Raw genomic sequence first — 10,641 nt, 5'->3', positions numbered from 1 at the left:
TGACCAAACCATCAGCCAGAAAGCATAGGAACTGAGAAGTGGTCTGTGGTCACCACCTGCAGAACCACTCCTTTATTGGGGATGTCTTGCTAACTGCCTATGCTTTCCACCTGTTGTCTATTCCATTTGCACAACAGCATGTGAAATTGATTGTCAATCAGTGTTGCTACCTCAGTGGACAGGTTGATTTCACAGAAGTGTGATTGACTTGGAGTTACGTTAAGTGTTCCCTTTATTTTTTTGAGCAGTGTACATGTACCATGATGCATTCCCTTAAGGGGACAGCTCTCAAATCCTAACTAACTATCCCATATCCCATTAACTCTAAACTGTCTGGACAGCACAGGACATGGCGGCCTCAGGGGAGGAGATGCTGGTGGGGGAGCTGGGCCAGTTGGCCACCTGCCCGATCTGCCTGGACTTCTTGGAGCAGCTGATGGTCCTGTCCTGCAGGCACAACTTCTGCCGCCGCTGCCTGGCCCAGCTGGGTGCTCAGTCTTCCTGCCCCCTGTGCAGAGTCAGGGTGGAGCCCAAGCGTGCCTACCCCAACCAGCCCCTGGCCAACATCGTCTGCCATTTGAAGAGGCGTCAACTGTCGGAGGGAGCCCAGGAGGAGAGCAGCGGCCAACAGCTGAGCCAGGAACACAGGCAGCCCCTGCAGATCTTCTGCTCCAGCGAGAAGAACCTCCTCTGCCTTGCCTGCTTGCGGGAGCACCAGGGCCACTACCTCCTCTCTCTGCCTGAGGCTGCCCAGGAGTACAAGGTAGGGGGCCGGCACCCTGGGCCAGGCTTTCCAAAAGTGGGCAGTTGGGCAGCCCCAATTGCATGGGGCACTCCATCAGGAGACGGGGGCAGACGAATGCTCAGTTGCTCTCCTCCTCGTGGGCCCCTGGGACCCCCAGCAGGGCCTCTCCTTGAGTGTGGCATTGGGGTCCCTGTAGGCCCCTCTGGGTGGGAGTGCTGCCATTTGGGACCCAGGAATGGCACCCTCTCCTCCGTGCGCAGGACTTGCTGGATGGCCTCCTGGAGCCCCTGCGGAAGGAGGAGCAGAAGCTGCTGGAGCAGAGGCAGGCCGAAGAGCAAAGCCAGCAGGAGTTTCAGGTGGGTCTCTTGGGGAGGGGGCAGGAGGCAGCCCCCCAGGGACTCTGGTTCTATGGCTGGGAAATCTTTCCCTCCCTCTGAGTCCCCCCTCTTCTTCTGCCCCTCAGGAGCAACTTGCCGCCAAGAAGCAGAAGGTGGGCCTGGTGCTGGAGTCCCTGCAGGAACTGCTCCGGGAGAGGCAGCTGGGCTGGCTGGGCTGGCTGGGCTGGCTAGCCGAGCAGGAAGAGAAGATGGAGGCTGAGTGTGCGCTGGCCCTGGACAAGCTCTCCAGGGAGATCTTCCGCCTGCAGCAGCTGATGGCGCAGATGGAGAGGAAGTGCCGCCAGCCAAACGAGGAATTCTTGCAGGTGGGGGGGCCCCTCGCTGGCCTCAAGGGGGGGAGCAGAGGGTTCCTGCGGGGGAGGGGAGAACGGCCACCCTTGCGAGGGCCGGCACCCATTTCTCTCTTCTCTTCTTTCAGGACATCCAGGACACCGTAGACAGGTAGGTGCCGTCTTGCCCTTCCCCGCCCGTCTTTGTGGGTCAGTTTGTGCTCAGAATTTCTGGTGCGGCCGCATCCTTTCAGATTTTGTGGCCGAGAGATCCTGGTTGTGGGGCCTTTGGTGCTCTCGGAGCTCGACTGACTTCCTGCAGACATTTCATTACCCAACTGTTCTGTCCTAGGCCTCCCCAAAAAGCACTAAATCAATTCTGGGTCCTGGCAAAACCTCTTTTATTACATTAATGTGAATTTATTTCATTCACAATCAGCTAACGGCTTGGCAAACTGTCTCGCAAAGGTATGCTAATTAGCTCAGGACTTATCAATCCTGGAACGCTGCCTTGTAGATAGTTCCACACTCAGTGCTGACAGGGAAGGGCTGGGTTATACAGACAAATCTCCACGAGGCTCAAACAAACGAGTGAGTTGTTTCCTGCAAAAGCCCCCTCCCCTTTTGCTTCTCTTTTAATCCTGATGGGAGGGGGCATTCATCGTCTACCTATGCCCTTACTCCCACATTGACCCTGAGTTCGTAATTGTTCCTTCCTTTTGGCAGCTCTGTGCATGTGCAGGCTGGGGACCAGTTCCAGAAGCTCCCTCACCTCAGTGCTGTCCAAGCCTGAAGGCAGCTAATGACTGCCTGCCTGCCCTGGCCCCATCTCTGCCTCTGACGCAGAGCCCTCATCCGAACCTTCCTCAGCCTCCAAGATTGTTTCGAGTTCCTCCCCAACCTCCTCACTACTGTCCGATTCTGTTGCCAGCTACGGCAGCTGCCGGCGGGCCACAACACTGACTAGGTAACACCATCAGTGCTGGGAGGGAGTGGGGTTCGCTCCCCCTTGATATACAAGTAGGTTGCTCTCAGTTGGGGAGCTGTTTATGGTGCAGTGGTTGCTCAGGTGTTGTAAACAACACAGATGAGGCACCACCAACGCAGATCAACAGTCCAACAGCAAACCGCAGCCTAACCAGGGAGCCCCCAAGAAGAGAACAACTGTGATGACTTGGGGTGTGGCACAAAGGCCACACCGTCAAATAAGCAAGAAGAATCGCTTTATTATCTCCAACTTTGCACCCAATGTCCAGGTTACCTTCAGCTGGAGAAAAAACTCTCCCAAGAACAGTCTTTAAGTGGAGGAAATTCAGTTTGAAAACAAAGTACATATAAACTAAACAAAAATGCACACAAGCCACGCTGCAGCAATTAACTGAACAGGGCAGGAGAAGGAATTGCAGACTTCTGAGGCCAGCAAAACACACACAGTTGGGAAGACGCCAGGAACCCAGATAAGCCTCGACCATAAAAGATAACTCATAATTTGTTTCCAAAAGTTGGCTGTGCGCAATTGCCCTTTTTAAACCCTGTTTTTTTTCCAGCTGCAGCCAATGAAGGGAATCAGGGCCCTTTCCTCCCCCGTAAGCCATGCAACCCACATTGCTCCCTTCTCCGTTCCTCCCTGCATGCCCTAGGATGAAGAGGGGGTGGGCCTGGGTCTTTCTTCAAACTCCCTCTCCCTTGCTCTACCTCTGCCCTGCTCTTCCCATCCGGACTTTTCCCTTCCCCAGTTTTCTTCCACAGCCAACGGAGCCACACTCCCAGTCAGCTGCTTGGCTTCTTCCTCCGAGTCAGATTCCGACGGGCATGACAGAACAATGGTCCCAGCAATACTGTCAGGGGAAGCCAGGAGTACAGGCAGCCCTCAACCTCATGACCACAGCTGAAGCCAAGATTTCTGTTACTAAGTGAGACAGTCGTTAACTGAGTTTTTATGACCTTTCTTGCCACACTTGTTAAGCGTATCACTGCCGTTGATAGGCTAGTAACCTGGTTGTTAAGTGAAGCTCCCCCATGGGCTTTGGTCATCCGATGACCACATGACCTTGGGATCCAGCAATGGTCATAAGTGTGAGCCTGTTGCCAAGCATCTGCATTTGGAACCCGTAGCCGTGGGGACGGTGCAAAGGTCGAAACTCTGCAAAATGGCCAGAGGGCACTTTTTTCACTGCCGTAACTTTGAACATTCACAAAACGAACAGTTGAGGGTTACCTCTGTAAGTGAAAGGAGAGCAAACCACACTCCCCTGTAGTACTGATGATGTTCCTCAGTTGGGTAATGAAAGGTCTGCAAGAAAACAGCTGAGCCCCAAGGACCTTCAGGGGCAACTCTTTTCTGCTGGAGATTCGCTTTCTCTGCAGCCATTCGGACGATTCCCCGGGCAGACTGTCCAGTTGAGGGGGAGGGAAGCGGTGGAAACTCAGTTGTTGCAGGGAACCTGGTTTCTTTGCTTAGGGCCCCTTAGTCCTTGATACAGTAAGATCAGAATCACACTGACATTTGTGTTGTGCTGAGTTTGTGACTTTCCTCGCTTCTTTACTGAACTCTACACTGGTTCAGTGTGCAATCAGTTGCGATCAAAGCAACAAAAAATGTTTGCATAGCAAACAAGCCAGGATTCACGCCACATGCTAAACTCAGGTTTGGAAAACCCGAGTCCTGTACTCACCTGGCAAGATGCTGGAAAGAACCTGCTTGTTTCACACACCCCACGGCCAACCCAGCCCTCACCCAGCCCCCCATGCTTTGGCGAGACAGCGGGGTAGCTGTGTGAGGCCGCCCTCCTTGTGTCACAGGTGCCAGAGTTACGTGGCGGGGTCCGTAGAGAGCGCCTCTCCCAGGCTGCAAGTCAGACTCCGGTCCCTCTTGGAGAAAAATGCTTCTGTAAGGCGGATTGTGGACAATTCCAAAGGTGAGGGGCCCTTTCAGGAGGAGCTGGGGGTCTTGGGCCCTCCTTCTGCCCCCCCTTCCTACTGGGGGATCTTGGGGAAGCCAGGCCCAATCCAGCTCCATCCAACCTCTGGCTGGGTGAAGAGGGGGAGGCTGCCACTTTTACTAATCAGTCACCCCACCAGAGACAGGGAAGGAGATAATTAGAGAATTGGAAAGATGTGGGGAAATATCCGACCTCAAAATTAATAGACAAAAAACTAAAGTTGTAACTAAACATTTGATGGAATCACAGAAAATAGAATTGGAACGAGCAATGAGACTGCAAATAACAAGGAAAATTAAATATTTAGGTATCTAGTTGACCGTGACGTTGTACAACAATAAAAGAGAATATTAAACTTATACAACAAAGAAAGATTTAGAATTATGGGCCCAAATTACAACTATCACTATTAGGAAGAATAGCGCAATCAAAATGACTACCCTACCCAATTTTTTTTATCTATTTCAAACAATCCCTATTAAATTAGAGAAATTTTTTTCAATGAGATGATCAATAAGGCATGCTTAAAGACTGTATTTCCCGAATTTACTCAGTATGTGACATGTGCCACCAGGGGAAACATCAATCTTGATCACGTGTAAAGCATGCATATAAAGCTGTGTCCCTACCACATCTGGGACTTTCAGATCATTTATCACTGTCCCTTATACCAGCATACACCCTCTCAGAAGGAAAACTAAGCCTGAAGTCAAACTCATCGAGATCTGGCCAGAGGGAGCACTTGATCAGCTGCAGGATTGTTTCTCAAATATTAATTGGAATTTATTTGAACAAGAGGATTGGAGGAATATACAAAAACTGTACTGTTTTACATCTTGACCTGTGTGGATACGGTTTCTAGTGAATAAGCGCATCTGGATTTTTCCAAACCAGAAGCCCTGGGTGAATAAGGATGTGCAATTACTTCAAGACACGTGATATGGCATTCAGGTCTGAGGACAGGGTTTGGTGTAACAAGGCAAGAGAGGAACTGAGGCGGAGTATCAAGGAGGCAAAAAGGACTATAAAAGGAAGATTGAGGACTACCATGTTTCTCCAAATGTCAGCTGGTGCTCTGTTCAAAATCCAAGAAAGAAATACTTAGACTCTTGTAATTAGAGAAAACATATCATTTACTGGAAGTTAAGTGGTAGCAACAAGAAAATTCTGAATCTGGGGAAATAGGCACGTACATCACATATATCAAGGGAGTATAATGTTCCCACCCCCCAATAGTTCAAACGGTTCTTCCAATTAAAAGTTGTGAACTTATCATGTGGACATCTCCAGGTGGTGATGATTAGTTGACCTTGGCTTACTCAGATAAAGGGTTGCAGTTGCGCAGAGAAGAGAAAGCTAAGCAGGAATTAGAAACCATCGCCAGTTTATACAATATCAGTAACACTTTCAGCTCACGTCCCATACATTTCCCCCTTCCAACCCCCATTACTCATGACAGCCAGAAAGAAGCAAAAGAAAGGAGGAAGATCTTGAAGGCTGACACCAACAATACGCCCCAATAGAAACACCCAGAATGTTTTCTAGGCATAAAATGAAATTAAACCCTTCCCCCAAATTTAGGCCTAGTTTAAAATATGCAAAATGGGGGCGGGGGACTTTTCATTAGGAGCACCGTGCGGGCAGCCACGCCTTGCCACCAGCCGCTCCTAATGGCTGATCATGCAGCTTCGGTTCATGGTCTCGCCCTTGTATGGTCGGGTGCTCTCCTCTTGCTCCAGCCGCCCCAAACCCCCTCGTGCACCTTTTTCCCCTCTAAGTTTTCTTTACTCTCATTCCCTCCATCAGTTTCCTAAGAATACAAATTCACTGGGCAGCTTCCTCCCCACCCCTCCCAGTACTTTTTAAAAGGGAACCATCTAAAGGACTCACCCCAAAGCAGGATTCACCCTGCTTAAATGCACTCCTCCTTTGGGGTGAATCCTCTCATGAACCTTTGGGGTTCTCCTGTCATTCCCTTTAATATATTGTTAACTCATATAATATTCCAATTTTCTAACTCTATTTCAAATACTAATATTTACAATACAGTCTTATGTACTTTTGCAGAATCTTTTTTTAAATTGTATTTTACCCTTTGTCTCTAAAAACCTGTTTTTAACATCTTGTTTTAAAGCCTTTGTGACTTCTCTTCCCTTTCCCTTCCTTTCTTGCCAATTCTAGCCTTTTTACCCCCATCTCTCAATCTCCGCTCTCTTAGTCTCCTTCTCTGTTGTATTCCTCTTTCTGTTGCTTTCTGACATTGTATCGATTTTTCACCTTATTTTTCCCTTTCTTGGTTGCTTTTTTAAGTTTGAATTCTCCATTTTCTTTCCCTCTTTCTCTTCCTCAACTAAAATTATTTGTCCATTAAAGATGGCTTCTTCTTCATCCCAACTTTCTTGTTGTCATAATTCCTGATAGGTAGAAATCACCATTTCTAAAAAGTAAAAGATAGATCCAGAAGAGCCCTTGCCTTCTTGTTCCTCTTCTTTAACTTTTGGAATTCCATTTGCAATTCTTCAACAGATAATGCCATTATTTAAAAAAAAAAAAAATTAAGCAACCAAAATGTTTTTAGTCTTTCAAATAGTAGTTTCCAAAAGTCCCAAAGTCCCAAAGCAATCCAAACCAGGACAAACTGTTTCATTTAGCACTTTCTTCTTTTTATATTTTCTCTCTCCGGGTAGACTTCAGTTACACAGTTCCAAAATAATTTTTTAGAAGTCTTATTGCCATTTATTTCTGGTCTTATAAGCTCCAAGCAGTCTCCTCCAGTAAAATCTTAATATAGGTTCTTTACCTCCCTTCCCACTTATAGCAAAAAAATTAGTTTTTAATTCCAATGTTCAAAGATCTTTAATATCCCCTTGGCTTTAATTTTCAAGTTAGTTACCTTCTGTGCCAAAGCAGGTTTTTCAGATTTTCATCTGCTATTTCCGTAGGGAAGGAGAGTGAAAAAAATAACTTTCCCTTTCCACTTTCTTCCGCTGTTACGATCTGTTACGCTGTTACGAAACAATGTATCGTTTAAGAAATTAACTTTCCAGGGTAGTTAGAAGTTCCTTATTGTCCCGGTTCAGCCAAAAGCTTTCACTTTCTCCGACTTCCTCCTGCACAATCTTGTCCTGCTGCAAGCTTTTTGTGTGCGTGCCATTGCTGACCGCCGCTCCACCGCCTTTGGAAAGGGAGTTGTGCCGGCTGGGGAGGGGGTTGCGACACCCCCAGACCCCTACCCGGATCTCCCTGTCTTCAGTTACCTCTACAGGGGAACCATAGCCTCCAAATCCAGCTGGATCGGGGCACTCCAGCAGTGAGCGCAGCAGGAACCGTGCACAATCGCTGGATTCCTGCCGCCGCAGAAGCCTAACAAACCGGAAGTGACAGCTCATCTTTTAATACCATCATTCCAGATATACTGATTAAGAAGTTGCTAGAAATGGGCCTCTCCTCTCACATCTGCTGTTGGATAAAGGACTTTCTTACTAACAGACCCCAAATTGTTAGGATTGGCAGCTATTTTTCCTCCACTCTTGCTCTCAGCACTGGCTCTCCACAGGGAGTTGTGTGCTGAGCCCCCTTTGTATTCACTCCACACCTACAACTGCACTCCTCTTGTCCCACTAACTCTGTAATAAAATTTGCAGACGACACCACGTTGGTGGGACTCAAATGAGGAGAAGATGAGACGGCCTATAGATCAAAGGTTCTCAGACTGGTCTTGTGGTGCAAGAGTCATAACCTCGCCTGAACATCAAACAGACCAAAGAATTGATTGTAGACTTCAGAAGATGCAAAGCAGAGCCTCTCCCACTATATATCAATGGAGACTGTGTGAAAGAGTTCATCGTTTTAAATTTCTACAAACTCATATTTCTGACAACCTTGCTTTGTCAGTCCACACTATGGCCACTGCAAAGAAGGCCCAACAGCGCCTGCACTTTCTGAGTCTGCTGAAAAAGAGTGGTCTGGGTGAGAAGTTGCTGGTTACTTTTTACCGTTCTACCATCGAGAGCATTTTGGCATACTGTGTAATGGTGTGGTATGCTGGATGCTCTGCAATGGATAAGAAGATGCTCCAGAGAGTTATAAACACAGCACAAAAAGTCATCGGTTGCTCTCTTTCTTCTTTGAAGAGATTGCGAAGACCAGACTCTCTTTAGAGCACTAAAAATCTCCACAGACCATTCTCATCCTGGACATTCATATTTTGAACTTCATATTTTGAATCAGGGAGGCGTTATAGGTGTCATAAAATGAGGACTAATAGACTGAGAAACAGTTTCTTTTCCAAGGCAATAATTGTCTTGAATCAAACAATGCATATGTGATTTAGCCCTATGTATATAGTGGCATTTTTAAACTATCTAACTTATTATATGTTTTTAAATAGGTTTTAGACTAGGTTTTTAATTATTATTTTAATTTTTAAATACTCTGTAGTGTGATTGTGATGTGGTGGTTGGGACTCTGTGCTGGAGTAGCTTTCAAATCTCATTGTATCTGTAGAATGCAATGACAATCAAGGTATTCTATTCTATTCGAATAAAATTAGGCAAAATTTATATGGCTAGGGAAAAAACCTAGAATAAGAATGAAAGCGCTACAAGATAATAAAAGGAGGCTTTGGACTCCCGAACTGGGAGATGTATTATAAAGCGACAGTGTTAATTTGGACTAAGGAATGGATTAATTTGAATAATAAGCAAATATTAAGTTTAGAAGGCCATGACCTGCAAAAAGGATGGCACTCCTTTTGTGGGACACAGGAACCAAAAAGCAATCATATTTCCATAGACATTTGATTAGAGATTCCCTTATACAAAATTGGATTAAAATAAGGAGACACTATATGAAAATTCCAATTTGGTTATCCACGATGGAAGCTATGATACATCCTAACAATCTGAACCTATGCAAAGTGACAAAATATAAAGAGGGTTTTAGACACACAAGGGAAGTTAAAATTGAATCAGGATCTCCAAAAACAAAGGATATGTATTGATTGGTGGGCATATCTCCAGTTACAAAATAGATAAAAAAGATATAAAATATTTTGGAATATATTTGGAAATACAACAATTGGATAAAATTTTATTAGGTCCAGATGAAAAAAACATTACAAATATTTATAAACTTTTGTTAGAGGTAGAATTAGAAGTTGTTAAGGGATGTATGATAGCTTGGGCTCAAAACATATGACATAATATATAAATTTGACAGATTGGGAAAGTATTTGGAACCAAAACTACAAATTAGCAAAATTGGCATGTACATTGATACATACAAAGAGAATATTTATAAGATGTTCTATAGATGGTATCTGCCCCCAGCAAGATTGGCGAAGATAAACTCCGCCATGAGTCCAGCATGTTGAAATGTAGAAAGAAAGAGGGTACTTTCTATCATATGTGGTGGTCTTGTCCTGAGGCCCAGAAATACTGGCTTAAAAATGAAATATTGGCTACAAGAAATTCTTAAGATCAAATAGAATTGGAATCAGAAATATTCTTGTTAGAGATATTTAAAAAGAAATATGGAAAAACATAAAATATATTGTATTACATATTTTAACGGTATGCCAGAATAGCTTACGCTCAATGCTGGAAACAACTGTATTCCCCAGATGGAATTGATCATTCAAAAAATTATGATGTGCTGAAATGGACACACCGCCTCTTAATGTTACAAGATGAGTCTGAATATTACCAAATCTGGGAAATCATGGTATAATTGGATTGAATTAAGACATATGGAAAACGAAGAAATTTAAGATAAGCAATTTATTTATTTGATTTATTTGATTTATTTGATTTGTTTCAATTGTTTACAAGATAATAAGTATAAATGTATACATAGTTGTGAATACATGAAATGGGTACATATAAGAAAAATCAAAGAAGAATAACTAGAAACAATAGGACAGGGACGGTAGGCACGTTGGTGCGCTTATGCACGCCCCTACAGACCTCTTAGGAAAGGGGTGAGGTCATTAGTAGACAATCTAAGAGGTTAAAGTTTTGGGTTTGGGGAAGAAACTACAGAGTCGGGTAGAGTATTCCAGACATTGACCACTCTATTGCTGAAGTCATATTTCCCTGCAATCAAGTTTGGTGCGGTTAACATTGAGTTTGTATCTATTGTGTGCTCTTGTGTTGTTATGGTTGAAGCTGAAGTATTCATTGACAGGTAGGACATTGCAATGTATGATTTTATATACCATGCTTAAATCAGACCGAAGACGGCGTGATGAGCAAGCCCTGGATTCCTCAACGGGTGTTAAGGAAAAC

At 45.1% G+C, this 10,641-nt stretch overlaps 1 protein-coding gene across 1 annotated transcript; it reads left to right on the top strand.

The window, feature by feature from the left end:
• The first annotated feature begins 349 nt into the window (after positions 1 to 349).
• On the top strand, positions 350 to 4,515 carry LOC113419501 (E3 ubiquitin-protein ligase TRIM7-like). The gene is made up of 5 exons (XM_087949053.1): positions 350 to 763; positions 1,006 to 1,101; positions 1,209 to 1,448; positions 1,562 to 1,584; positions 4,215 to 4,515. The coding sequence occupies exons 1-5, from the start codon at positions 350 to 352 to the stop codon at positions 4,513 to 4,515; spliced, it is 1,074 nt and encodes a 357-aa protein (XP_087805179.1).
• The last annotated feature ends 6,126 nt before the right edge of the window (positions 4,516 to 10,641 follow it).

Source organism: Notechis scutatus, unplaced genomic scaffold, assembly GCF_049901735.1.
Source record: "Notechis scutatus isolate UNSWTSFEM ecotype Mainland unplaced genomic scaffold, rNotScu1.2 NSCUSCF62, whole genome shotgun sequence".
Taxonomy (NCBI): Eukaryota; Metazoa; Chordata; class Lepidosauria; order Squamata; family Elapidae; genus Notechis; species Notechis scutatus.
This window is presented reverse-complemented; position numbering and strand designations above follow the sequence as displayed.